The sequence below is a fragment of the Pleurodeles waltl genome, chromosome 10 (genome assembly GCF_031143425.1).
Source record: "Pleurodeles waltl isolate 20211129_DDA chromosome 10, aPleWal1.hap1.20221129, whole genome shotgun sequence".
NCBI lineage: Eukaryota > Metazoa > Chordata > Amphibia > Caudata > Salamandridae > Pleurodeles > Pleurodeles waltl.
In genome coordinates, this window is record NC_090449.1 from 424,860,272 (window position 1) to 424,887,418 (window position 27,147).

General features: G+C 47.3%; 1 protein-coding gene across 3 annotated transcripts in view; it reads left to right on the forward strand.

The window, feature by feature from the left end:
- Nucleotides 1-27,147, forward strand: part of WDR90 (WD repeat domain 90) — a 1,338,149-nt gene that overhangs the window by 391,856 nt on the left and 919,146 nt on the right. For all 3 annotated transcript variants that reach the window (XM_069210679.1, XM_069210680.1, XM_069210681.1), the window contains 3 exons: nt 11,937-12,065; nt 12,423-12,556; nt 27,061-27,104. In XM_069210679.1, coding sequence (XP_069066780.1) covers nt 11,937-12,065; nt 12,423-12,556; nt 27,061-27,104 — 307 coding nt within the window. The remainder of the gene's footprint in view (nt 1-11,936; nt 12,066-12,422; nt 12,557-27,060; nt 27,105-27,147) is intronic.

Below are 27,147 nucleotides of genomic sequence, written 5' to 3' on the forward strand. Positions count from 1 at the left end.
GGTGTCTGTCTTCTCTGCAGGGCTTCAGGTCAGCAGTCCTTCTTCGTCCTCAGGTTACAGGAATCTGATTTCCTAGGTTCTGGGGTGCCCCTAAATACTGAATTTAGGGGTGTGTTTAGGTCCGGGAGGGCAGTAGCCAATGGCTACTGTCCTTGAGGGTGGCTGCACCCTCTTAGTGCCTCCTCCCTGAGGGGAGGGGGGCACATCCCTATTCCTATTGGGGGAATCCTCCAAAACCAAGATGGAGGATTTCTAAAGGCAGGGGTCACCTCAGCTCAGGGCACCTTAGGGGCCGTCCTTACTGGTTGGTGACTCGTCCTTGTTTTTCTCATTATCTCCTCTGGACTTGCCGCCAAAAGTGGGGGCTGTGTCCAGGGGGCGGGCATCTCCACTAGCTGGAGTGCCCTGGGGCATTGTAACACGAAGCCTTAGCCTTTAAGGCTCACTGCTAGGTGTTACAGTTCCTGCTGGGTGGAGGTGTGAAGCACCTCCACCCAGAGCAGGCTTTTGTTTCTGTCCTCAGAGAGCACAAAGGCCCTCACCACATGGGGTCAGAAACTCGTCTCTCAGCAGCAGGCTGGCACAGACCAGTCAGTCCTGCACTGAACAATTGGGTAAAGTACAGGGGGCATCTCTACGATGCCCTCTGTGTGCATTTTTTAATAAATCCAGCACTGGCATCAGAGTGGGTTTATTATTCTGAGAGGTTTGATACTAAACTTCCCAGTATTCAGTGTAGCCATTATGGAGCTGTGGAGTTTGTTTTTGACAAACTCCCAGACCATATACTCTTATGTCTACCCTGCACTTACAATGTCTAAGGTTTTGCTTAGACACTGTAGGGGCATAGTGCTCATGCACCTATGCCCTCACCTGTGGTATAGTGCACACTGCCTTAGGGCTGTAAGGCCTGCTAGAGGGGTGACTTACCTATGCCACAGGCAGTGTGAGGTTGGCATGGCACCCTGAGGGGAGTGCCATGTCGACTTAGTCATTTTCTCCCCACCAGCACACACAAGCTGGCAAGCCGTGTGTCTGTGCTGAGTGAGGGGTCCCTACGGTGGCATAAGACATGCTGCCGCCCTTAGAGACCTTCCCTGGCATCAGGGCCCTTGGTACCAGGGGTACCAGTTACAAGGGACTTACCTGGGGCCAGGGTTGTGCCAATTGTGGAGACAATGGTACATTTTAGGTGAAAGAACACTGGTGCTGGGGCCTGGTTAGCAGGGTCCCAGCACACTTCTCAGTCAAGTCAGCATCAGCATCAGGCACAAAGTGGGGGGTAACAGCAACAGGGAGCCATTTCCTTACAAGGGGGTACATGGGGAACCCACTTCTGATTCCCATCTGAGGGCCTGCAAACCAGTATGTATTTCTGCATTGCCACACCTATGAAGGGTAAACCACTAAACCGTAAAATACAACTAGTAATAGTATGAATTGAGAAATACATCACCGAACACAAAGGCTGCGAAGGGAAAAGTAAAACCGCATACCCCAGAGCAAGCCACACTCAACACGTTCGTTTCTATGGGTTGTCCAGACTGTTTCAGCAGGGACCACAATTTATCCCTATCCTTTGCCAGGACTTACAGTACTATGATTAGACCATCTTTGCGATTCGTATTCATGTCAAAGAAAAAGTTAACAGACATGGTTATGGTGTGACCCTCAAAAGACTAACTGCCATGTTTACATGCTGCCTGAAACACTTAGCAAGCCAGCCTTTACTTCAGGTATGATTGGTCTTGTGGCATTATTGGTTAAGCTCCTAGAGCCAATGTTATGGGCCATCTGAATTTCAAATACAGGGCAAAATTGTGTGGCTAGCAGTTTTTATGAAACCTGTCAGAAAGATCTTTGTATAATCCCAATCTGATAGAGACTTCTAGCTGCAGCTTCCTTACCTTAGAATTCCCTGGCCTCAGCTTCGAATCCGGTGTTTTTTCTGAGTAGTACCCTGCGCGCGAGCCGTTGGGGCGGCATTGTTCGGATCCGCGTGCGTCGACCAGCTCCGCGTGCATCATCCGCGTCGTTGGAGCAGTCTATAAACGTCACGGTTGTCTATATAGACGCCGTCTCAGCGCACGTACATTAGTTCTTTTCCTTCCGCACCTGTTAAGCGCAGTTTTGGAAAGAGCTACCCTGCTTCGACGGTTTGTCGAAGCTTTTTTGACTGTTTGAAGTCATGTCTTCGAGAAAGACAGGATTCAAGCCGTGTGGTGCGTGTCATCGCACCATGTCGGTGACGGATCCACACCGTGTTTGTCTTTGGCGCCTGGAGAAGGACCACGATTCCACCTCGTGCTCCGACTGTCGGGCCATGGCGCCGAAGGACTTAAGGGAGAGATCCCTTAAGCTTCTTGCGGCCCGACATTCGTCTTCAGTCGGCGTTACTCCGCGGAGGTCACGGTCCCGCAGTAGGAGGAAGTCGCGGCACCGCTCCCGGAGCCCCAAGTCCTCTTCCTCGCATTCGAGGTCATCCGAAGGTAAGAGGCACAAGAAGAAGAAGTGCAAGCGGACTTCGTCTTTGCTGTGCCCATCGGCCGACGAGGCATCTAGGGAATGTCGACGTTCCGAGCGCGGTTCTGCGGAGCCGTCGCCAGCGTCGACTTCGCGTCTTCCCTCCCCTTTCTGGGGGCTGGATCGACCCCCGCTCAAATAGGAGTTTTAAGAGGCCATGCGTCTTGTTTTTGAGCGGGCTGCACCCTCGGGTGGGACTTCGGGGTCCGCAGGGGCCCCTTTGGATTCGATGCCGGCGGCTTTGGCCTCAGCACCATTGGGGACCCCAGGATCCGATACCGGATCCGGACCGGCGCCGGTCTCTCACAGTCGACCGCCTTCGACGCCAGATCCGACCGACTATTCCGCCACCAGCGCCCACTGGTGACAGCCCCATCCTTATTCCGGATGATCCTGAGCCGGAGCCATGTCGAATGACGTCGACTCTGACTTTGACGGAGCCAATTCGGCCCAGATCATTGTCTGAGCATTATTTAGATCAGCCAGACGCAGGAGAGGAATGGGAGGGGTCTGAGGACCCTTTAGAAGCTGGATTGCAACAGGACTGGTATGAGGATCTAGGGGAGGCCAGTGGACTGAACACGTCTCCAGATACTGGTATCCTCTCTCCTCCTAATGTGGCTACGGAGGAGGGTGCTTCTTTCGCTATGGTGGTGCGTAGGGCAGTCGAGGTCTTGGACCTAGATTTGCCTACGGTGCCAGTCAGGACGAATATCCTGACAGAAGTGCTTCAGCCGGGGGAGTCAACATCGGAGCCGTTGTTGCCCTTCAATGAGGCTCTTACAGACGTCCTTCTGGGTACGTGGTCCAAACCCAGCACAGGGGCGCCTGTGAATAGGACGGTCGGCCACTGCCATAGGCCCGCTCCTAGCGACCCTAGTTTCCTGACACACCACCCCACTCCTGAGAGCTTGGTTGTCCAAGCCTCTACTTCCCGTGGTGCCTTCCCTTCCGCTCCCCCGGATAGGGAATCCAAGAGGCTGGACCAGCTTGGGAAGAAGATGTTTTCTTCCGCCAGCCTGGCATTGAGGTCCATAATCACCTCTTGCCTATTGGGCCGTTATTCCCATACTTTATGGGATACGGTGGCACAGGTGCTGCCCTAGGTCCCGGAGGGTGTACGGGACACTCTCACCCAGGCTGTCAAGGATGGGAGAGATGCAGCCAAGTTTATGATCCAGTGTGGTTTGGACACGACTGACTCGCTGGGCAGAGCCTGGCTACGTTCTACTGGTTTTTCAGGGGATGTCCAGTCCAGCTTGATGGACATGCCCTTTGATGGCTCTCGCGTTTTTGGCGAAAAGGCAGACTCCGCGCTTGAGAGGATCAAGGATTCTCGAGCCACGGCCAGATCCTTGGGCCTTTCAGTGCCAGTACGGCAGCAGTCTGTCTTTCGCCCCTTTTGAGGCTTCGGAAAGGGTGTGGTACCACGCCAGCCACAGTTAAGCCACCGTCCTCAGGCTTCACAGCATCCCAAAAGAGGACGTGGTCGTGGTACCATCAGACCCAGAGGGTCTAACCAGAGGTCAGCCGCAACACAGCCCCCCTCCACTGCCCCCAAGCCCTCCTAGTATGGTTCTGCGGGATCATGTCCGTCGAGTTGGAGGGAGGATTGGCTTTCCATCACCACGGACAAGTGGGTCCTCCAGATCATAGGGAAGGGCTACTCCCTTCCCTTCCAGTCTTTCCCTCCTTCTGTCCCTCCGACAAAGGAATGGCTGATGGAGGAAAATCTAGCTTTACTCCCTGAGGAAGTTACAGCACTCTTGGCCAAGGGAGCCATAGAAAGAGTCCCGATATCAGAAGTAGGCAGTGGCTGTTATTCCTGCTACTTTCTGATTCCCAGAAAGAACAAAGGCCTACGCCCTATCTTGGATTTAAGGGACGTCAATCTCTTCCTCAAGAAGGAGAAATTCAAGATGCTCACTCTTGCTCAGGTTAGACCAAGGAGACTGGATGGTAGCATTGGATTTGCAGGATGCGTATTTCCATATTCCTATCCTACCAGTCCACAGGCGTTACCTGCGGTTCAAGGTGGGCCACGAACACTTTCAGTTTACTGTGCTTCCTTTCGGCCTCACCAGTGCCCCTCGGGTGTGTGATGGCGGTGGTGGCAGCTCATTTGCGCAGGTCAGGGATTTCAGTCTTCCCCTACCTAGATGATTGGCTGTTGAAGGCTCCTACGCCCCAGGCTCTCGTCACCCACCTCCAGACGACGGCGGACCTCTTGCATTCGCTGGGGTTCACTATAAATGTGCCGAAGTCACACCTGACTCCCTCTCAGAAGCTCACATTCATTGGAGCTGTTCTGGACACAGTGCAGTATCGGGCTTATCCTCCCGAACAGCGAGTCCAGGATATTCAGGTTATGATACCGATGTTTCTGCCTCTTTCCTGGATTTCGGTGAGACAGACTGAGGCTGCTGGGGCTCATGGCTTCCTGCATCCTATTGGTCAAGCATGCCAGATGGCATAGGAGGGCTCTGCAGTGGGACCTGAAGTTCCAATGGGCACTGCATCAGGGGAATCTTACCGACATGGCTCAGATCTCGGTGGTGTGGTTAGTGAACTGCGGTTGGCCCAAAAGGCAGACTCCTCTACCTTCCCCAACCAGATCTCACAGTAGTGACAGATGCATCACTTCTGGGATGGGGCGGCCATCTGGGAGAGGTGGAGATCAGAGGTCTCTGGCGGAATCCTGGCTCCATATCAACTTGTTGGAGCTTCGGGCGATCCAACTAGCCTTTAAGGCATTTCTTTCTGTTGTGAAAGGGAAGGTAGTGCAGATGTTCATGGACAACACCACTGTAATGTGATACTGCAACAAGCAGGGCGGTGTGGGATTGTGGACCCTTTGTCAATAGGCTCTGCGTCTCTGGACATGGCTGGAACAGCAGGGCATAACCCTGGTGGTTCAACACCTGGCAGGTTCTCTGAACGCCAGGGTGGACAAACTCAGCTGGCGATGCTCAGCAGATCACGAATAGTATCTCCATCGTGAGGTGGCGCTAAGACTCTTTCAGTAGGTCTGTTCGCCTCCATAGAGAACGCGCAATGTCAGCAGTTTTGCGCATTGGAGTTTCCAAGGGGGCTATCGCCAGGCGATGCTTTTCGTCGCAAGTGGAGTCCAGGCCTCCTTTACGCCTTTTCGCCCATACCACTTCTGCCCAGAATTCTCAAGAAAATCAAGAATGACCAGGCCCAAGTAACCATAGTGGCTCCGGATTGGGCACGGAGAGTCTGGTGTCCAGAGCTTCTCAAAATGAGCATCAGTCCTCCAATTAGGTTGCCTCTTCAGGAGGATCTTCTGTCACAGCAGCAGGAGAAGGTTATTCACCCGAACCTGTCAACTTTGCGGCTTCATGTGTGGAGGTTGAGCGGCGACATTTGATGGTTTATGACCTCCCTTCCGAAGTCTGTGATGTCATTCTGGCAGCCAGGCGTGCCTCTACTAAGTCGATTTACGCCTGCTGATGGAAAGGTTTTGTTTCATATTATACAGAAAGGTCTATTGATCCTCTTTCTTCTTCTCTTTCTAATATCCTTTTGTTTATTTTATCTCTTGCCCAACAGGGTTCCTCTTTAGGGACTCTTAAGGGCTATTGTGCTGCCTTATCAGCTTTTCTACGCTTGCCCAATCAACCATTAAGTCTCCTGTAGTACAAAGTTTTTTGAAAGGGCTTATGCATTTGTTTCCACCTGTGCCTTTTGTCATGCCCCAGTGGGATAATAATCTTGTTCTTGCGTTCCTAATGTGTGCTCCTTTTGAGCCCTTACATAATTGTCCTCTCCGGCTGCTCACTATTAAAACAGCCTTTTTGGTGGCAATTACATCCTCCAGGAGAGTTAGTGAGCTGCAGGCTTTATCCTCAAAACCACTGTATCTCACAATATATCCTGACACGGTAGTACTGAGAACTTGTGCCTCTTTCCTCCCCATCTGGGTCAAAATATCATCCTGCCCACCTTCTTTGCGCCACAGCATCCCTCTAAGGAAGAGGAGCGTCTCCATCGGCTGGGCCCAAATAGAGCGTTATCATTCTACCTTGACCGCACTAAAGAATTCCAGGTGGATGACCAACTCTTTGTGGGGTACGTTGGTGCAAAAAAGAGTCGGGCAGTACAGAAACGGTCCATTTCGTGTTTAAAGATCTGCTATGCTTTGGTCAAGAAGCAGCCTCCAGAGGGCTATCAGATGAAAAAGTAACTTACTTCAGTAACGAATTATCTGGTAGAGACTCTATCTAGCTGCAGATTCCTTACACCCACCCAAGCCTCCCTGCTCTACGAATATATATATATATGTGTGTATATATATATATATATATATATATATATATATATATATATATATATATATGTGTATATATATGTATATCTGTTTTTGGTATTTTTGCCTTTCTTAAAGGCATGTATTTTTCTTCAAAAATCAAGTGAAAAAGCTAAACTAAATACTGTTTCTTCCATGACCCTGCGCTTCTGGCGTGGAAAGTTGTGGGAAAAGAACTGAGTACATGCGCCAAGGTGGCGTCTATATAGACAACCGTGATCTCATAGACCGCTCCAACGACGCTGACGACACCACACGGAGCCACACGACGCACACAGATCCGAACGACGCCACCCAACGGCGCGCGCAGGATACTGCTCAGCAGAAAAATTCCAGATTCGACACTGACGCCAGGGAATTCTAAGGTAAGGAATCTGCAGCTAGATAGTTTCTACCAGATAATTTGTTACCGAAGGGAAGTAACTTATTCTTCTGTACTCATTTGTTTTGGGTCTCTTGTTTTGATGAGTTATTTTTAAAAAGTGCAGCATAGATTGTTATTGGTTATGAATGTTCTTTTTGCTACATATTGGTGTCTCTCTTGTTCTGTATGAATAGTTACATGTTCGAGAATTGGTGCTATACGTATATATTACAATGTGTGTGACTATATACTGAGGTGGAGGCATGGGGTTGTAGTGATACAGCGTGTCCTAGTATATCTGTTGATACCTTTTGGATTCAAACTGATTGCTATGTGTTTGTGTTCACCTGGTGAAATATTCATATTTCATAGTGTTTTTAAATCATGGAAGGTGTATTGCAGCGCACTAGTGAGTGTTTTACTTTTTGCCGCAGTGTGTGTTATACAATGGAGAGTTCAGGATATAATGGCGCATGTGTGGTAGTGAGATGGTGGATATTTTTGTCTGTTGGCTTTTTATAGTGGTTTATGAGAAATGTGCTCTGTCTCAGTATTACTGTGTGTGCTTTGAATCATATTTTTTTCAGTATGATTATTTCCAGATACTGTTTGAAAGAGAGCTAAGTTTCTGTAGTACTGGTTACAAATATCATTACACAGTGTATTCAGAAGCATAAATATATTTACAGCCCTGTGAATGCATCATTAGTTATAACAGTGCTTTGGTGAGGTATCTTAGTACATATTAATCTACTTTAAAAAAAAATCCTAAAGAAAAATTAGCTGAGTATTTGTGGCATTGAATGTCATCAGTGTTGTAAATTGAGAGGTCATTAGCGATGTCATAACTGATGTGACTTAACATGTCATTTGTGAGATCATAGGCAGTGCATGACATGGGAGGCACAAGTTAGTTTACCTTGCCATAGTGGCCCAATGTCAGTGCTTGTTAGGTTTTGTATTGCAACTAAAATTTCATTTTTATGAGTTAGATATATATTTATATAGATATGTTTGTTACTTATGAGGGTTGCAACTTGGAAGTTATAGTTAGGACCACGTTTCCATAGGAAAAACATTTTTTCTTTTCCCTATAACTTTAGCACAGCTCAGCGAATCTTCAGGACAGTTTTCCAAATAGAACTCTCATCTACCGCTGCTCCTTCCTGGAAGGTTTCGGGGTGATCCATCAAGCAGGGGATGAGAAAAGGGGGAGCCTTTTCCCCATAAAATTTTTCATAGGGATATTGAACAGCTATAGCACAAATACCGGTGAGCAAAATTACACCAAATTTGGCAGAAAGCTAGATATTGGTCCTGAAAGCGTACCTTTTGTGATTTGGTATAAAGCTTTTCAGTCGTTTCTGAGAAATTAAGACTCAAAAACTTTGTATTTTTTACATCCCAGAGGATCTACAGATCTAGCAGATCTGAAGATACAGGATTGGCTACAGCCCCATCAGCAAAGAAATAGCGGCAGCCATCTTAGGATTCAGGACACAGTCCTGGAAAAAAAGGTAATAAAGAAACAATGGTGCAGGGTAGTTGGGGGCCCTCGGGTTTCCACAGGAACCCCCCCCCCCAACAATAATTGAACCGTGGGTGACCTGGGTAGGCACTGGGGCACCCACTTACTGGAAAAAATGCTGGCTCTCGCCGGCATCTACATTTGGTGCTGGCTGAGGCTGCGGGACTCCAGGCCTCTCCACTCGGCTCCGTACCAAAATTAAAATGTTGGTGTCTCAGATGGGCACCCTCTAAAAATTCTTTTTTTTTTTTCATGAATAATACATGAGCAGCTAGAGCTGCTCATGTATTATTCACTACTCTGGCAAGGAGCACCCCATAATACCCTGGGGCTCGACATGGGCTGCTTATGATCTCACATATTACCTCACTCATGACCTGTACTGTGACATAATTCCTGACCTGTTCTGTGACATCAAGGTAAGATCTGAAATGACATCATTGAGTTAGTTACTTGAGGAAGCTAACTGGTGAAATTCAGCGATCAATTCGTCAACATATCAGGCCTTCACATTAATTGACAGAAGTCCTTAGTGCTCCTAATACATCATCCTATGTCGCAACTGCAGGTCCTTTATGGTCTTATGTTGGACAAATCTTGCATGAAATATCTAGGAGTTAAAATATATCATGACCCGAAGGATATCCTGGAGGGCAACATGGGCACAGCTGTGAGAGCTTTCCGTTTGAATGTGGGCTTCCAGACAACTCTCCCTTTGTCTGTGGGGGAGCGCATAGCGGTGGCTAAGATGGTAGCTGTTTCCCGCCTCTTATACTACTTTGTTTCACTACAGATGGCTCTACCACATATATTCTTTAGGGAACTACAATCAATGCTGGGGAACTTACATGGGGGAGAGGCAGATGCAAAGTGGCCATGAATAAACTGTGCTAACCTACCGTGGATGGGGGGATTTGCTGCCCCTGACATTGAACTATACAATTTAGTGGCTCAACTCCAATGGTTCAACCAGTGGCTACATCAATGACTAAACTAGGGGGAGGCACCCATCCAGAAGTTTCCCCCCCCCCTTACGGGTCCTCTTCCGAATCCTCCTAACACCCAAAAAGTCCTTTCCTGACGCAACCAAGGATATTCAGCTGTTTCGCCATTGCTGGCATCGTAGTTTACAGCTCACCCACACCCTTAGGCCCTACTCCCCGAATTTACCACTGAGGGCATTGAGATCCCCGATTACGGTGGACTTGCTACAGGGGGTACGGAAGTGGGCAGACTACGTCATTGACAAGATTGGAGACATATACAGGGATGGCAGCTTATTACCATTCCAGGAAATGATGGAGACCTATGACCTCCCACCAGGGCAATTCCTGCTCCACTGCAGGATAACAGCAGTCATTTGAAAGCACTGGGAACGGGGATCGGCTGACCCTCCCACGTATCGGACTAGTATGATCCTCACAACTGCAAACAAGAAATGAGCTATCACACTTTTAGATCAGGTACTTAGAGCTAGCGTCTTCACACTGCTGACCTCTTTAAGACAAAAATGGGAGGGAGGCATGGGGACCAATTCACAGATGCCCAATGGGCGCAGATACTGGCCAACACATATTCGGTATCCTGCAATGCCAGATTTAAACTGATTAATTATTACTACCTTCACCGCAGCTATCTCACCCCAGAAAGGATTATGCAAATATATGGGGTGCGTGATATGCGCTGCCCTAGATGTAGCTAAACCGGGCAGAAATGCTGCACATGGTGTGGGACTGCCCTCAACTGCGGACATAGTGGGAGGGTGTAATTGAAAAAATCGGTGAGATGACGGATGGGGCGCTCCCATGCTCAGCTCTCACCTGCTTACTGGGAGATTTCCCCTGTCCGACTAAACCCAAAGTAACAACTAAATTTGCAGATCTAGCTTTGGTATTGAAGAAACGAGAGATTACAATGAGGTGGAGGGCAACCATTGCCCCTGCAGTAAGTAAATGGAGGGCTACTCTCACTAAATGGGTGGAATATGAAGAGGGCTATGCTGTTTCAAGAGGCAAAGGGGGACATGGCACTATAATAGCAGCAAGGGCATGGTAGACCCTGGTAGAGTGCCTGAAAGACCCAGGCGATGCCTCCATAGACAGTTCATTGCTATCTGAATGAACATATGGTACTTACATGAGCAACAACTATTTGAAACTGAAATATGAGCATAGACTATGATTTCCCACGTTAAATGTATCACTTTTATTGAAACGGAGCAGGGAATTGGAGGGGGGGACAACTTGAGATCTATTGTGACATATGTTTCTGCAGAACTATGGAATTACAGCCTTGGGACTTCAGTAGATGGTTGAGTAAAACGCTATGTACCGGTAATCTAGATCACAGATTGAATAATATAATGCTCATATGGTATTGTTTGTTTATACATAAATACTGAAAACTGGTAAATTTCAGTGGTTTTGTTAATTTAAAGCGGTGTGTTTTACATTTTCGCCCAACTATGAGGACTCTTTCGTCTTTGGCTTTTACATTCTCGCGCTCTCGTTTATAAATCTGTTGCAAAAAGTAGAGTAGGATTCCAATATGACAGTCAAAAGTGCTGGGAAGTAGTGACACTATGTTTACCATTCTCTGATTTCAAAGTAGTCTAGGATAAATCCTTGGTTGATTTGAAACTTTATGGACTACACAAAATGTTGTGAGTTTACACAATTCTAGACTTTCATCCCTTTTAAAGACTGCTCTGCAAAGGTATGGTAGTCTTGTCTCAAGCTGTAGTTAAACTACAGGAATCGTTTGTAGGGGAACTGACAGAGTTATTTTACTCCGTTCTCAGAGATTATTGCATTGGCCCTATAATACTGATGAGTAAGACAGAAAACAAAAGATGTACAGTAGCCTACTTAGCTAATGAGTAAGGTGAGTTTGTGACGGCCTTAATGTGAGAATTTGGTGATAAATGGCTTCAGTCAGTATAGCTAGGTTGTGGACTGGAAATAGTTCTCTCATTAACATTCCTTTCTTGATTTGGTTATTCAATCAAGTGTCAAGTTTTCTTCAGTCTCTGCCTCATATGCCATGTGGTTTCTCCCACCAGCATTGTGCTACCTTTTTTTCCAGTCTCTCACTTTATTGCCTTTCTCATTCCTTCCTCTCAACTAAGTGTCCTTACTTCTTGCCTTCTTTCCATTCTTGGCTTTTAATTGTATGTGTTGTTTTCTTCACAGGTTTCTCAGGTGCACAAGACCTTCTGCTCCTCACTTGCTGTGAGCCACGACTCCAGATTCCTCTTAACCTCTGGTGACCGAGTTATCAAGATCTGGGACTATCAGATGAAGAAGGACATCAACTCCCAGGTACCATCTACATGGAGTGCCCAAAGTGATTGGCTGGAGGTGTTTTAGTACTGAGTAGTTGTTTGTGTTTTCTGGTGCCTTGATTTGTGTACATATATCATCTGAATAAGATTTTTATTTCTAGACTGATGAGGGTTTTTTTTTTTTTTTTTTTTTTTGTTTTACTGTGATAGGCCTCGTAATCCTTAGTCTTTAAAAGTGAGTCTTGGCCCTGTTAAATTTTTGATGACTTGTGTGTAATCCCATTGTATTACGTTTAGCATTTAATATGTGCAGTCTAATGCTTCAGAAATTAACTCAGCTCCGGAACAGTGCTAGATTACTAAATGTGGACAACTCTTGCTTGTTCTGTTGTAGGTTTACATTGGACATTCGGAGCTGGTACAGCAGGTGAAATTTGCTCCTGACCAGAAGCACGTGATAAGTGTTGGCGATGCTGTCTTTATGTGGACCTTGCTGGCCACATCAGAGGAGATCGCACCAGAGGCGGAGTAAGAGCTGAAATTCTCTAATAATATCTTTCTCTCACACATCCCACAAGGTTTTTACACCTGAACAAACACTGGCACACAGAATGCTAAATTTCTACTCTTCTTTCTTCTACCCTTTCATCATCTTTCTGTGTTTCCTTATTTAGATTTTTAACCCCGTTCCTTCCCGTCACTTATTTTTGTCTTCTAAACCTTACCCTCAACTTCCCACTTCACTTCTCCCTTTATCCCACTTGTCATACTTTTTTCCTCCCCTTTGGTCTTTTGTATCCAATAGAGGCTGCTAGTTGCAGATTCCTTATCTTTGTAATCTTCCCTGGTGTCACGCTGGACCTGGACGATTTTCCCGAGCAGTACGCGGTTAGGTGGTGTTGGTTGGCTCCATGTCCGTTGCCAGCGTTGTCTGCACCGGATACAACGTTTCAGGTCCCAAATAGATGCCACCCCGGCACGTTGACTTTCTTTCTGCACCTGCAAGTGCTGATCTGAAGAGAGCTACCCCTCAGTCAATTTTTGACTGGCTTTTTTCAACTTTTTGTCAACTTTTTTGCGAGTTTCCACTCCTGGTGTCAAGGATGTCCACCAGTAAGACCGACTTCAAGCCCTGTGGATCTTGTCATTGGGCGATGTCCGTGACTGATCTGTACCTTGTGTCTTTAGTGCTTGGAGCACGACCACGACCGTAAGTGGTGCCTGAAGGTTTGGGCCATGCATCCAAAGGCTTTGAGGGAGCATTCCCTGAAGCTGATGGTGGTCTAATGCTCAACTCTGCCCAAGTCTAGATCTCATTTGAGAGGACGGTCCCGGGATCTGTCACGGAGTCCTCCATTGTCATCGTCCCACTCCAAGTCCTTGGGGCAACCGGGTAAACTGAAGCTTAAACTATTGTAGAAGTCGACGCCTGGGGGCAGAGGGGGGACTCCAACCCCCTGGATACTGTGCTGCCGCTGCTGCCCTCCATCGCCCTAGCACCACGGACGCTTTTAAGCGTGCCGCGCACTGCGCACCGCGCCTCAGTTTCTCTTCGACGCCTGGGGGCAGAGGGGGACTCCAACCCCCAGGATACTGTGCTGCCGCTGCTGCCCTCCATCGCCCTAGCAACGCGGGCGCTTGTAAGCGTGCCGCGCACTGCGCACCGCGCCTCAGTTTCTCTTAGACGCCTGGGGGCAGAGGGGGACTCCAACCCCCAGGATACTGTGCTGCCGCTGCTGCCCTCCATCGCCCTAGCAACGCGGGCGCTTGTAAGCGTGCCGCGCCCGGGCAAAGCCCGGGCCCGTTTGTGCCCGTCTGAGGCCGGGCTGGGCTGGGCTCCCCCTCTGGGCCCTAAGGTTTGGCGTTGGGTCCTCTTTGCATTTGTGATCTTTAAAAGTATTATTTTTACTTGTGCTGAGGCTTTTATTTAAAATGGGGAAGCGCAAGGCGAGGACCAGCCCTGAATTGGGCTCTGCTAAGCCGAACATTTTAAATCGATTATTTGATCAAAGAAGTGTAATTGATTATGAATAAAAAGGAGAGAAATGCACGGAAAGGGCTGAAATTGGGTACCCTTATCCCATTTTTAACTGCTGGACCTCACACCACCTCTGATCCACAATCTACTAGTGCCCCACCTCAGGCACTAGTTTCTCAAAATCCTTCCACAAATGCCAGCCCTCTCACACATCTCACATCCTATTCCAATCCTGAAGTTTCAAAAACCGATGCAATCATTCATGGAATCTCTTGTTCCAACCGTTTTTCTATATAGAATCTCAAGACAATCCCCAAAAGACTCTTTCGGCACCATTGCATCTTGAATGTGACCCCTCCAGTGAAAATCATTTAGCATTGGTGATCAGTTTAAAGAGCGAAGTAGGCGAGTTGAAATCTTTACTGTCAGAAATTCTCATAAAAAAAAAAAAAAGAAAGACCAACCTTTTCCTCGTGAATCCAAGACAATTCCCTTGCCAACTAACCATTCCTTTGCCCCCTGGGCCTCTGCCAATTGGACATCTGCCAAATTCTGAGGATGCTTTAGGCGCCAAACAAAAAGGACTCATTACAATAGATCTTCTGTGTCCCTTTCTGAAAATGTCATGCCTTCTTTTTCTTATGTAGATTTAAAATGGGACACTAAACTAGTATCCTGTCGGAGCCCTCACACAAATAATGATAATTGTATTTATATGTGCAATGCCCCTCCTCTACCCGTTAAATCACTGGAAGACAAATCTTCACTCATCAACAAAGTTTCGCACTGGATCCGCCATGATAGAGGTTGTGGCTCAATCATTCATGCTGACATTCTATCGGCTGAACACTTAGGCGGCCCACCCGGTGATCAGGATACTATAAAACTTAATCTCATAAATCCCCATTTGGTAACGGGCCTATTGCATATGGAAGCACGCAATCATACGAGGAAGGAATCTGCTATTTTCCTCAGTGACAGCTGTCCGGTCCTTGGCAACATGAGGCCGAATTTTCCACCATATACGACCACACCGGCGCTGAACAGTGTTACAGGACACTGTGCCTCCAACAGATTAATAACTGCCCCAGTCTCTATGAATGATATGGGTTCTGCTCTCAAAGGCTATAATGTTGTGAACCTGATTTCCAGGGGGCGACTTCAGATATTGACTGATTACGTCCTTTTAGACCTTGTCACCCCACCATTAGCTCTGATTCATCGGTCTCATTATATTCAAAAGATTCATTAAGCTCAGGAGCTGCACCTTTATGGAAACCACAATCTGTTGTCATTAACAAACCTAAAACTGCACTTTCTGATGAGCATGTTATTAGTTACCATCAAGATGACACGTCTTGCGAACCTAATTGCTTCATTGCCCATTCAACTGCGAAGTTTTTGTCCTGGAATGTGGCTGGCATCAATAGTAAACTAGCTGATACTAAATGGGGGGTTTATGTTTAACTTCAACATTTGCATGTTTCAGGAAACCTGAGCAACGTATATGTATAGGCAGGAGTATTGCTCTGTTTTTTAAAAAAGCCACGCCGTCTTCAGCAGGTAGGACAACAGGGGGACTATGTACCTGGGTAAAAATGACAGAGGTGGGTGGAACAAAGGAGATATATGTAGATTCTCCCTACATCTTGGCAATAGGTATACAGCCAAATTCAGGTATCCATGTCCTGTGTATAAATAGCTATTATAGACCGCCCGGTCTAATCAACGTTCAGCCACCATAGAACTCCTGAACAATATAATTTTAGATCTCCGTCTCAAATATATTATTATAGCGGGGGACTTTAATGTGCCAATTGAACTTTATTCTGCTCTTATAGAGGCTATGCAGACTGAAGACGATGCATGGAATATCCCTCCTTATTCAATTCAGCCAAATTCATCTAGCATCTGTATTAGGGCTCTGCAGATAATAGACCTCATGATACTTCACGGCCTTCGTCTTGGTAATGGCCGTTTTCCAGCTGATAGCCCTGCTAGGCCAAACTTTTTTAGGATCATATAGCAGTACTTTGGATTATATTATTTTTGACTTAAGGGTCTGGCATTATATAATAGATATGGAAGTGGGCTATCTGCATACTAGCGACCATGCACCTCTCCAAATTGTATATGATAGAATTTTTTTATCAGGAGCTGTGTTTCTCTCTGCTCCTGTATCCTCTGGCGTTTTGAAGCTGTCCTGTGTTTCTCTCTGCTCCTGTATCCTCTGGCGTTTTGAAGCTGTCCAGCAATAGGCGCACGGTAAGATGGGATTCCTTTCAGAGATCCAACAAGTTACGGGACAAAGTGCGTGTATTAGTTTCTAACCACCTGCTTTTTGATGACCATTTCACATTAACCTCGCTTGAAGTCATGTCCCTCCATTCGGATCTCTTTGCTACTCTTAAGGAGCTGTTTTCCAAATCTGTTAGGATTTCATGTAACTCCTCTTCTTATCCTAGTAGCAAGTGGTTCGACAGGAGATGCAGAGAGGCCAAAAGCACCTTGATTAAGGCGTTAAGAACAAAAGATAGGGAAGATATCGTTAAGGCAGGACAAAATTATGTCTCCACATGTAAGACGTGCAAACTTAAGCATGAAGAGGGACTATGGAGTGAACTGGTCGAGGCTGCAAGGGCCCACGATTCAAAACATTTCTGGCTTCTGGTTGCTCGCAGCGACCAAAATCAAGCACTTAAGCCAGAGTGCCATATTGTCCCTGAAATTTGGTTTTCTCACTTTAAGAAGCTGTATGGTTCCACATCTGACCGTTCCGCCATTAGCTCTGGAGAGACGTCACTTTTACAATCGTCCGTTATTTCTCTCCCCCCCACCTCATTAAAAAAACTGAGTTGGCAATCATCGCTCAAAAAGCAGGGAAGGCCCCAGGGCCTGATGGGATCCCTTCAGACATGTATAAAGCGGACTTGATCAACTGGACCCCGTACGTAAATAGGATCTCCAACGCTGTCTTGACAGGTCTTATCCTGATTCATGGAAGGAGGCAATTATTGTGCCGATATATAAGAAAGGGGAGAGAGGTTCACCAGGGAATTACAGACCCATCAGCCTCTTAGATAATTTACAAAAAATATTTTGTTATCAGTTATTAAGCAGGCTGAAAAGCCATCTCCAGGCGGGGTTCAGAGACAAGGTCAGCACAATCGATCAGGTCTTCCGCTTCATTACCATAAAATGGAAAACGGTCTGTGGATTCAGGCCATCTTTTCGTGGCATTTGTAGACCTGAAATTTGCTTTTGACCTTGTCCCACACCATAAATTGTGGGAAGTTATGAGCAGTGTAGGGGTTCCCTGCTCTAGATCTTTATACTGGTAACTATGCCCGAATTTGATGGGGACCGGAAGGTGAACTAACCCCAGAGTTTCCCACAAATCGTGGTGTGAGACAGGGCTGTGTACTTGCGCCCACACTGTTCCTTCTATTCATCAATGCATGTATCCCCTACTTTTTGGAATGCTCTAGTGATGCCCCCAAATTGGGAGGGCAAAAGATTCCATGCCTCCTATTTGCTGATGACACTTTGCTAATATCGCAAACAGCTATAGGCCTCTCAAATTTGCCCCGGAGGTTTATGGACTTCTGCAAAGACCATTGTTTGGAAATTAACTCATTAAAAACTAAATATATGTTTTTGGAGTCAAAAAGCATAAGATGGGGAGACCTATTCGCTTAGAGGGTGCCATATTGGAAAGAGTGGGCACTTTTGATTACTTAGGTCTAAAATGAGAAGACTCACACAAATGGCATGCCCACCTGCAGAAATCAATAATGTGCCTGAAACAAAGGGCGGGCGGTATTGTGAGATGCAGCTAGATCCCCCAGATTTGCTTTGACTCCTGCCCTTGAAATATACAAATCTCAAGCTGAGGGGGGGCTCTATATGGAGCTGGGTTGTGGGGCCACTGCAATCTGGAGGACTTGGCAAGGGTGGTGGAAAACTTGTTTTTAAAGATGTTGTCAAGAGTACCTTCTAGTACCCCATCCTTGCCTATCCGAATGGATCTAAATCTTCTCCCAATTAATCAGATTTCCGCCCTAAGACCATTGCTGTTCTGGATTCGTCTATGGTCATTAGACGCTCTCATTCCATATAGACTTGGGCTGACTAATTTGATGGGTACCAACTCTACTACTAGAATTAAGTGGTGTGCTTATGTATAACGGTCCTTTTTTCATCTTGGTTTGGGGACCTATTAGAAGGACCCTTCCTCTATTCCTAAAAATGCTACACAGATTTTGAAGGACGCATTTTGGCTTAATGTCCAATCTTTGCAATTGGCCAAAGTTTCGCCCTCCTCTATGACTAGCAGTTTTCTACAAATCAAATGCCATCATGAGTTTGAACATTACATGGACGCAATACTTTCTCCAATTGCACGAGCCCTGTACACTAGATTCAGAATAGGGTCTCTTCCTTTGCGTACCCTAACCTATAAATGGTCTAATACAAACAATAGGTCCAAGTTATGTCCGATGGGCTGTGAGAATGAAGAAACTGTGACCCATGTCCTTTTTCAATGTCCTGCATACCGCAATCAGAGGGCTCTCTTGATTATGTCCCTATGTAAACAAATGGGTTTCAGGAACTGCCTACCTGCTCTGAGAGTACTCCAGTCAGATTAATCTGTACAAATTGCGTGTTTTTTGGCAAACTTTTTTTAATCTATCTGGCACTTTAGATTTGGGATTTTAAAGAACAAAATTTAGTAATGGATATTAGATGTCGGCATAGCAGATTATAGTTGTGAAACATAGTGTATGGATAGTAATTTATTGTATTCACTATTCAGCTGATGTACGCCCTTTTTTATATTTCATATTTATGGAAATTTTTAGCTATTATATTGTGCTGTTTTAAATTTGCTGATTTTAGAGCATGACTTTAAATTGTAATATTTTCTATTGGTATTCTTATCTCCCTGATTGTTTTGTATTGTACTTTTATGGTATATCTTTACCGAAATAAAGCAATGAAGAAGAGAAGTCGAAGCAATTTTCAACTTCTCCTTGTTCGTCGACTGATGAGACAAGGGAACATCATCGCTCTAGGCCCCGTTCCGTGGATCCTGTGCTTGGGCCCACTCCACGCCTCCCCAAAATTCCGGGAGCCAGTGCAACCCCTGGCCAACTCTGAGTTTTATGAGGCCATGTGCCTCATTGTTGGGCAGCCTGATGCAGCTGGAGCACCTTAAGACCCCGGAAGTCACCTAGGGATCCAGTCCTGGTTCCAGACTGGCACCAGTTGTACCACCTCAACCTTCGCTGATGCCAATCCTGACGCTTCCAGTGCTCTCCGTGCCATGAGTGGCACCGTCACCATTGTAATCCCGACTCCAAAACGTAGCTGGATGGGCAACCTACAACACTGACACCGATGCCGGCAGGAGCTTCTCCTCCTAGATCGGATCCTGAGCCCTTTCAGTATGGGTTAGGCTTTGGGGGTGAATGTGAGGGGTCGCTGGACACTTTAGAATAAGCCCCATGAAGGAATGGACTGGCATGAGGACTTGAGTGAGGCCAGTAGACTGGATACTTTTTAGGTACTGGCATGCTTTCTTCTCTTACTGTGGTTACGGAGGAGGGAGTGTCTTATGCTATGGTGGTAAGGAGGTCAGTTGAGGTCCTGCAACTTCAGCTGCCTTCGGTGACCGTCCAGACTAATCTCTTGACAGAGGTGTTGCAACTGGGAGCTTCCACTGCAGAACCCCTGCTGACCTCTGAGAGCTTGGTGGTCCAAGCATCTACCTCCCAATGCGTATTCCCTTCCGCTCCCCCAGGTAGGAGATTAGGGAATCTAACAGGTGGGACTCACTTATAAAGAAGATGTTTTCTTCTGTCAGTGTTGCATTGTGGTCCGGGAACATTGCATGCCTTTTGGGGTAATATTCCCACAAGCTGAAGGGATACAGTTGTGCAAGTGCTGCCACAGGTTTCGGAGGAGACCCGGGCTGTACTTTTTCAGGCTGTTGCCAATGGGAGGGACGAAGCGAAGTTCACCATCTTTTGTGGACTGGACACAACTGACTCGCTAGGCAGAGCTGTTTTATCGACAGCCACCATGAGGTGCCACTCCTAACTGAGGATTACTGGCTTTTCAGGGGAAGCCCATGCTTTCTTGATGGACATGCCCTTTGATGGCACCCGTCTCTTCGGAGGTGTAGGAAGTTGGCTCTGTATATTCTACTTCAAAGTAAGAAATAGTGTGCACAGAGTCCAAGGCTTCCCCTTAGAGGTAAGATAGTGGCAAAAAGAGATAATTCTAATGCTCTATTTTGTGGTAGTGTGGTCGAGCAGTAGGCTTATCAAAGGGTAGTGTTAAGCATTTGTTGTACACACACAGGCAATAAATGAGGAACACACACTCAGACTTACTCCAGGCCAATATGTTTTTATAGAGAAAAATATATTTTCTTAGTTTGTTTTAAGAACCACAGGTTCAGGATTTACAACTAATACTTCAAATGAAAGGCATTTCCCTCAGGTATTCTAGGAACTTAGAATAATCACAATAGCATGTACAGTTTTGTCAAAAATGGCAATAAGCTATTTTAAAAGTGGACACTGCAAAAATCAACAGTTCCTGGGGGAGGTAAGTAATTAAGTTCACTTATAAGTAAAACACTTACATGGTTCACAGTTGGGTCCAAGGTAGCCCACCGTTGGGGGTTCAAGGCAACCCCAAAGTTACCACACCAGCAGCTCAGGGCCGGTCAGGTGCAGAGGTCAAAGTAGTGCCCAAAACACACAGGCTTCAATGGAAATAGGGGTGCCCCGGTTCCAGTCCCAGTCTGCCAGCAGGTAAGTACCCGTGTCCTCAGAGGGCAGACCAGGGGGGTTTTGTAGGGCACTGGGGGGGGGACAGACAAGCAGGCACAGAAAGTACACCCTCAGCGGCACAGGGGTGGCCGGGTGCAGAGTGCAAGCAGGTGTCTGGTTTTCAATAGGAATCAATGGGGAGACCTGGGGGTCTCTTCAACGATGCAGGGAGGCACGGGGGGCTCGTCGTGGTAGCCACCACCTGGGCTAGGCAGAGGGTCACCTGGGGGTTGCTCCTGCACTGGAGTTTGCTTCCTTCAGGTCCTGGGGGCTGCGAGTGCAGTGCTGGTTCCAGGCGTCGGGTTCCTTGAAGCAGGCAGTCGCGGTCAGGGGGAGCCTCTGGATTTCCTCTGCAGGCGTCGCTGTGGGGGCTCAGGGGGGTCAACTCTGGCTACTCACGGGCTCGCAGTCACCGGGGAGTCCTCCCTGTAGTGTTAGTTTTCCGCAGGTCGAGCCGGGGGCATCGGGTGCAGAGTGGAAAGTTTCACGCGTCTGGCGGGAAATGTGTGGTCTTTAAAGTTGCTTCTTTGTTGCAGAACGTTGCAGTTTCTTGAACAGGGCCGCTGTTCTCTGGAGCTTCTTGGTCCTTTAGATGCAGAGTAGTCCTCTGAGGCTTCAGAGGTCGCTGGACCCTGTTGGATGCATCGCTGTTGCAGTTTTCTTCGAAGTAGGGAGACAGGCTGGTGGGGCTGGGGCCAAATCAGTTGTCGTCTCCGTCTTCACTGAAGGGCTTCAGGTCAGCAGTCCTTCTTCTTCTTTAGGTTGCAGGAATCTATCTTCCTCGGTTCTGGGAGCCCCTAAATACTGAATTTAGGGGGGTGTTTAGGTCTGGGAGGGCAGTAGCCAGTGGCTACTGGCCCTGAGGGTGGCTACACCCTCTTTGTGCCTCCTCCCTGTGGGGAGGGGGGCACATCTCTAACCCAATTGGGGAATCCTCCATCTGCAAGATGGAGGATTTCTAAAAGTCTGTCACCTCAACTCAGGACGCCTTAGGGGTTGTCCTTACTAGGGAGTGATTCCTCCTTGTTTTCCTCATTATCTCCTCCAGCCTTGCCGCCAAAAGTGGGGGCAGTGGCCGGAGGGGCGGGTATCTCCACTAGTTGGGATGCCCTGTGGCGCTGTAACAAAGGGAGTGAGCCTTTGAGGCTCTCCGACAGGTTTTACAGTTCCTGCAGGGGGAGGTGAGAAGCACCTTCACCCAGTATAGGCTTTGTTCCTGGCCACAGAGTGACAAAGGCACTCTCCTCATGTGGCCAGCAACATGTCTGGTGTGTGGCAGGCTGTCAAAAACTAGTCAGCCCACACTGGAAGTCGGGTATGTTTTCAGGGGGCATCTCTAAGATGCCCTCTGGGTCTATTTTACAATAAAGTGCACACTGGCATCAGTGTGCATTTATTGTGCTGAGAAGTTTGATACCAAACTTCCCAGTTTTCAGTGTAGCCAATTATGGTGCTGTGGAGTTCGTGTTTGACAGACTCCCAGACCATATACGCTTATGGCTACCCTGCACTTACAATGTCTAAGGTTTTGCTTAGGTACTGTAGGGGCATAGTGCTCATGCATATATGTCCTCACCTGTGGTATAGTGCACCCTGCCTTAGGACTGTGAGGCCTGCTAGAGGGGTGACTTAACTATGCCACAGGCAGTGTGAGGTTGGCATGGCACTCTGAGGGGAGTGACATGTCGACTTAGTCATTTTCTCCCCACCAGCACACACAAGCTGGCAATCAGTGTGTATGTGCTGAGTGAGGGGTCTCTAGGGTGGCATAAGACATGCTGCAGCCCTTAGAGACCTTCCCTGGCATCAGGGCCCTTGGTACCAGGGGTACCAGTTACAAGGGACTTACCTGGGTGCCAGGGTTGTTCCAATTGTGGAGACAAAGGTACAGTTTTAGGGAAAGAACACTGGTGCCGGGGCCTGGTTAGCAGGGTCCCAGCACACTTTCAAATCATAACTTGGCATCAGCAAAGGCAAAAAGTCGGGGTAACCATGCCAAGGAGGCATTTCCTTACAGGAGACAAGGCAGACTCAGCAATCGAGTGCTTCAAGGATTCCCGGGCTATGACCAGGTTCTTTGGGCTTGCGGCAGCCCCACATTCCCATTCTCCCCACCCTCCCTCCCCCCCGGTTTGGCTTTAGCCCCTTTCATGGCTACGGAAGTGGCCTCCTACCGTGTGCATTGCTGCCCAGTCACTGTGCTGCGCATGTTTACCAGCTTCTGCGTGGCTGAAGGCGCAGGATCCGCCAACCTTGTGGATGAAGTGGCCAGATGTCTGGAATGTGTCTCCCGCCCCCTAACCCCCAAATCACCCCAAGCAGCCTTTAAACATTCCTAGTCTGGCTGTCCCCCAGCATGAGACAGTTGGTGGCAGGATACGTCGTCACCTGCTCCGCTGGCAATCCATCACGTCAGACAGCTGGGTTTTGAAGATAGTCAGTAGGGGCTACTCCCTCTCATTCAAGACTACTCATCCTTCCATGCCACTGTCCTACAATCAGATGAAGGAGGATTATTTGTCCCTTCTCCGAGAGGAAATTACGGCTATCTTGGCCAAGGGAGCCATATAGAGGATTCCTGTGCCAGAAGAAGGCTACGATTGCTATTCTTGTTACTTTCCTGTCCCCAAAAGGACAAGGGTCTTCGCTGTATCCTACCCCTTCGATCCCTCGATCCCTTCCTCAAAAACAAGTTCAAGGTGCTCACCCTGGCTCAGGTTCGAGCTGTCCTGGAACCAGTTTCTGGCTTATCCTCCCGGGTACCAGGATATTCGGTCTCTGATAACGATGTTTCCACCTCTATCCTGAATTTCAGTGACATGACTCAGGCTGCTGGGCCTCATGGCCTCCTGCATCCTGATGGGGACATATGCCTGATGGCATATGCGGGCTCTGCATTGGGACCTGAAGTTACTGTGGGTACAGCATCAGGAGAATCTCTCAGAGATGGTCCAGATCTGAGAGGGAACTGCAAATCTTCAGTGGTGGCTAACAAGCAACAGTTGGGTCAGACGCAGGCAACACTCCAATCAAATTGCACAGAAGTGATAGATGCATCACTCTTCGGATGGGGTGGCAACCTGGGAGAGGTGGAGATCAGATGACTCTGGTCTCTAGCCAAATCCAGACTCCACATCAACTTGCTGGATCTCTGAGTGATCTGCCTAGCATTGAAAGCAATTCTTCCCTCTATCAAAGGGAAGGTAGTGCAGGTGTTCATGAACAACACCACCATCATGTGGTGCTGCAACAAGCAGGGCAGTGTGGGGTCGTGAAACCTTTGTCAAGAGGCTCTGTGCCTCTGGATGTGCCTGGAACAGCAAAGCATATCCCTGGTGGTTCAGCATCTGGTGGATCTGTGAATGCCAGAGCTGGTGAATTCAGCCAAAAATTCCTAGCAGATAGTGTCTTCCTGTGGAGGTGGCGTAAGGTCCCTTCCAGCAGTGACGAGAGCCTTGGTTGGATCTGTTAGTCTCCACGGAGAATTGGCAATGTGAGGAGTTTGCGCATTGGAGTTTGCAAGGTGGCAATCACTTGGATATGCTTTATTTCCCTGGTGGAACTCTGGCCTGCTGTATGACTTTCCGCCCTTACCATTTCTGCTCAGAGTGCTCGAAGATAAAAACAGACCAGGCCCAAGTAATCATTTTGGCTCTGGACTGAGCACAGAGAGTCTGGTATCCTGAGCTACTGAGCATGTCCATTGATTCTGCAATCAGACTGCCACTTCAAGAGGATCTTCTGTCACAGCAGCAGAGGAGGGTTCTTTGCCCAAACCTGTCCACTCTCTTCCTTCTTGGTTGGAGATTGAGTGGAAACTGTTGACAGCCTTTGACCTTCCTCCCAAAGCCTGTAACGTAATTTTGGCAGCCAGCTAGAAATGTGTTTCATGGTGCACAGACAATTCTGTTGACCCCCTCTTTGCCCCTCTCTCTGAGGTCCTGTTCTTACTTTCTCTGGTCCAGAAGGGCTCTGCTGTGGGTACTTTTAAAGGTTATTTGTCTGCTATATCTGCTTTTCTGAGGTTTACTGATCAACCTTCTTTGTTTAAGTTCCCTACTGTGCATAGGTTTCTTAAAGGCCTTACACATCTTTTTCCTCCTTCCCCATTCATTATCCCCCAATGGGATCAGAACTTGTTTTTAATCCTTGAAGCTTACCTTGTGGCCATTACATCTGCCCCCAGGGTGAGTGAGCTGCAGGCATTGTTATCTAAGCCACCCTACCATTCTGTCCATTCACACTAGGGACTCTTTTCTACCAAATGTGGTTATGCCCTTTCATGTAGACCAGTCCCATTAACTTGCCTACTTTTTATGCACCCCACATCCTAAGGAAGAGTATAGGCTCCACCGCCTGGACCCAAAAGAGCATTGGTGTTCTGCCTTGCTCGTACAAGAGTTCCATGTAGACGACCAACTCTTTGTGTAGAATATGTGGGAGGAAGTAAGGTCAGGCAGTACACAAGCAGACCATGTCCAGATGGGTTGTATTCTGCATTAACATCTGCTACACACTGGCCAACAAGCAACCCCCTGATTGTTTGCATGCTCATTCTACCCGAGCAAAAGCTGCAACCACTGCGTTAGCATGCAGAGTTCCAGTATTTGACAACTGTCAGGCGGAAACGTGGGCATTTCTGCACATCTACTAAATGCTACTGCCTGGACAGTCAGGTCCATAGGGCTGGGCACTTTTCCCGGTCGGTCCTGCAGGACTTTCTCATATGAACTTGGTTTGCAGACCCACCTCTGGGGATGGTATTGCTTGGGTATCTATTCAAAGGTAAGGAATCTGCGGCTAGAAGTCTCTATCAGATGAACAAGTTACTTACCTTCAGTAATGCCTTGTCTGATGAAGGCAATATTTAGCTGCAGATTCCTTACCAATCCTCCCTGCTCTGCGCACCAGCAGTCAGTTTCTTCATGGCTCGATTTGTTTTCCCGACTTTCAACTCCAGAAGTGCAGACTTCAGTGTGCCAAGGTAGCACCAATATGGGCCCGCAATGTCATATCTGGCAAGGTTGCGGAGCTAATCGATGCCCCCTAACCGCGCGCTAGGGTACTGCTCACGACAATCTTTCTGATCCAGTCTGATGCCTGGGGGGAATTCGACGATAAGGAATCTGCAGGTAGATGATGTCTCTACCAGATTAGATGTCACCAAAGGTAAGTAACTTGTTCTTCACTGTACCGCTTTACACCCCCTTCCCCCTTTCGTCCCAACACCCCTTTTCCTGTCATTGTTTTGGATTGCTTTCTCTCCTTATTTGTTTCTTATCCTTCCTTGGTCCATATTTTATTCCCTTCTTTCATGCCTTCCTTTCTCATTTCTTCCTTTATAGCTTTCTTTTTGCCCTTTACCTTCCTTTTCGTCTGCCCTTCCTTCTTCCTGTTACCACTCATCTGACCTTCATCCCCCTTTACTTGTTAGCATTTTAGATCCTATATAACTCTTAAACCTCTCTCTTTATACATTCTTACTTCATACCTGTTTTTCTTTTCATACATCTTTACACCCTTCTGTCCTTCCTTGCGATCATTCTTCGTCCTTGCTTTCCTAGCCTTACCATCTTTAATTTCTTATCTACGATTTCCTTCCATCTTTCCATTCACTATTTTCCCTTCATATTCTTCCTCATTTTATATCCTTTTTCTACTATCTCTCCTATTATTCATGTGTATCCCTTTCCTTCCTCCATTTGATCTTCATACCATACCCATTTACAACCTTTCTTATGCCCTCTTTCCTTTCTCAGTCAGCCCATCTGGTCCTCCTTCTGTTATCTTTTTCATTCTGTTGCTCGTTTTATTTCTTCATCGCCTTACTTCTTCAGTACTTTATTCTTTCCTTCCCTTACATTCCCTCATACTGTCCCCTTTTCACAGTCCTATCTTTCCTCCCTCCTTTTTCCCTATCTTGCACTCCCTTTATATATACCTATTTCCTCCTAATATGCTTGTTTTCCCCTCTCTTTTTGTTAATATTTCTGACTGTCCCTTATGTCAATTCTTCTTGGTTCGTTTTTTTGTCTCATGATTTTCATTAACTTCCTTCCATTTAATCCTATATTAAATTCTATTTCTGTGCTGCTTGATTTCTTTTATTCCTTTCTCGTTTTCTTCATTCATTTCCCACCTCACCCTCCTTCACAGCACATTGTGCTCCTTTGTTTTCACATGGTCTTACGTCTTGTCTTCTTTCTTTTCAGCATTCATCAGTCACATGAGTCTCTCAAACTCCTTCCTGAAGATGGTATGTTTATTTCCAATATTCTCAAACTACCTCTTGGTGTCTT